General features: G+C 31.2%; 1 protein-coding gene across 1 annotated transcript in view; it reads right to left on the bottom strand.

The window, feature by feature from the left end:
• Positions 1-1,363: 1,363 nt before the first annotated feature.
• The window catches only part of LOC106471357 (3-methyl-2-oxobutanoate dehydrogenase [lipoamide] kinase, mitochondrial-like), a 27,113-nt gene continuing 26,079 nt past the window's right edge, over positions 1,364-2,397 (bottom strand). Inside the window, exon 11 of the mRNA XM_022399968.1 lies at positions 1,364-2,114. Coding sequence (XP_022255676.1) covers positions 1,970-2,114 — 145 coding nt within the window. The 3' untranslated portion in view covers positions 1,364-1,969. The remainder of the gene's footprint in view (positions 2,115-2,397) is intronic.

Raw genomic sequence — 2,397 nt, 5'->3', positions numbered from 1 at the left:
TAAATCTATTATCACAAATATAGTATTTGTATAATTATCTTAACTGAATAGTTTACCACACAGAACAGATGCAACACAGTAAGGTAAATTCATGTCACAACACTTAAACCTAATCTGTATTCCTTATAACACAACTTTTCTCGAAAACAAAATTTTAAGTGTTATTAAAGCCCAGTATCCTATTGGTTATTTTGGGAAAGGAAATTACAGAAAGATTCATTCAGTTTAAGATACAATGAAATATCAATACTTTAAATAACAATAGAGCTTGAACTGTTCTACTTAGAACAACCACCTATCGATGTGCCAGAAAATTAAAACTCCTGCAAAGTCAACGAATACTTAGTTCCACAGGAAATTAAAATTCTTTATGTCATAAGGATTAAATATTCTTGATGATAAAATAGAACACTCGCATACCTTATACCATAATAGACTCTAATATTTTAATCCAAGTTAAATGTTCTGTCGTTTACTAAAATTTTCATATACACTTTACAATCAGACGTTAGATACACACCAAGCTGATAAATTATCTGAGCAATCTCATTTTACACAATACATAGCTAACTACTTTTTCAGTATTGTTTAACCTAGACATTCTTACTATTAACCAATGTACTCTTAACTCCATTTTCACTGAAAGCTTTGAACAGAAAAGCCAGTACTATGAATGGTAAACCACAATACTGCAAATTCTACCAAAAAAAAAAAAGACATCTTTTCAACAACTAGGTACAACAGAAATAAACAAAACAAAGATTCATAATCCCCGGTGATTTTTTTCCTTCACAAAGATCAAGTAAATGTGTCAAAGTATGCTCTTAAATAAATAATTTTTGTAAGATCGTGCTTCATCATTCATCCAAACACTAATCCCAACCTGGACTGGTATAAAAATATTTCACATGTGCAACCAGGAGTATATATTATTCCAAAAAACCACAAATTTTTCCCATAACCTCAATCAAGGCTCCTAGAATTCATTCCAAATTTTTCTCTTTGTCCGACAGATTGGCAACAATACTATATTGACACAGTTTCAAAGTCAAATATGATATTTTTGGCGGTCATATACAAGTACAAGAGATACCCAAATGTTTCTACATGGCAATGCATAATTACCAATAAAAACTGGTCTTCTGTTAATTGTGTACGACTAAAATGTAACAAGCAACTGTTTTTATGTTAGTAAAGTAGTTATTATAAAATTGGCATTGAAATCTAGCCAAATACAATACAAATCTAATTTTTTTTGTCATGATAGGAAACTCTAAAAACACTGTGATTTAAAAACTGTCCAAATAAACATTAATTTTCTAGGATGAACAGTTTAAGTCTTCATTAGACAAGTTGTCTCTTCATGTTTCTTGACTATTTTGTTCCAGGTTGTTTCTTTCCAATGATGATAATCCACTGAAGCTTACGATGATTGTGTTGTAAAATACTGTTTAATAGCAGTCCGATTTTAAAAATTAGAAACATATTCAATAATAGACTTCGATTTTATCACCGTGAGAATGTTTTTCTCTTGACGTCATAAATGTAGCTGGATGTCTACTTCTGTTCAATAGAGTGAATAGCTGTCATTCTCGTTAATGTTTAAAACACTGTTTTTGTTTCAAGATTCGTGAACAGAACAGTATAACTAAATAACAAAATATGTTACCACTCAACACGAAGTAAACGTTTAAATAACCTAAATGTTTCGTAAGTCCAGCAAGTGATTTCCCTTTCCCCCTGAATGTGATCCCCAATTATTCCATCCTTTTGTTTTAAATCATTTTTAAGTTATCAAAAATTACTTCTGGTTTAAAATGATATTTTCCTGAAATTTTTTTAGGGGATAAGTCTATCTCTATTAGCTGTACGAATTAAATAATGATTTCAAAAAGGTATATCCATGCAATAGTTACCTTTACTTTCTACCATAACACTAGTGTTTCTCTACACGACGCAACTACGCTTCTTAGATCCTAAAACTTTCATTTCTACCATCTATATGTCTTAGACGTAAGTATACACTTGTGCCCAGACCCTGCATGGACTCGATTGTCAAGGATCCTCCTAGGTATTCGGCATAGGCCCTTGACGTTGGAAGGCCAAACCCAAACCTGAAAAAGAATGAAGAAACTATAGACGTGGAAAATCGCTATCAACTTAACAAAATGTGTTGGAACTATCTAAAATAATCATGTTTTCATAGCTCATTTTGAACCATTATCTTCAAAGTATAAAAATCTTAAAGTCCATGTCTGAACTAAACTAAAACAACCAAGATAACTTTGTTGACAAAATCAGTACTTATTTATATATGTGGTGATCCTTTGAGGGTACCGAAAGAGATCTTGCATGAAGCATACGAAACAAAATCTTTATCTAAACCATTACTTGACA

Source organism: Limulus polyphemus, unplaced genomic scaffold (assembly GCF_000517525.1).
Source record: "Limulus polyphemus unplaced genomic scaffold, Limulus_polyphemus-2.1.2 Scaffold4565, whole genome shotgun sequence".
Taxonomy (NCBI): Eukaryota; Metazoa; Arthropoda; class Merostomata; order Xiphosura; family Limulidae; genus Limulus; species Limulus polyphemus.
Note: the sequence above shows the minus strand (reverse complement) of the source record. Positions and strands in the feature narration are given on the sequence as shown.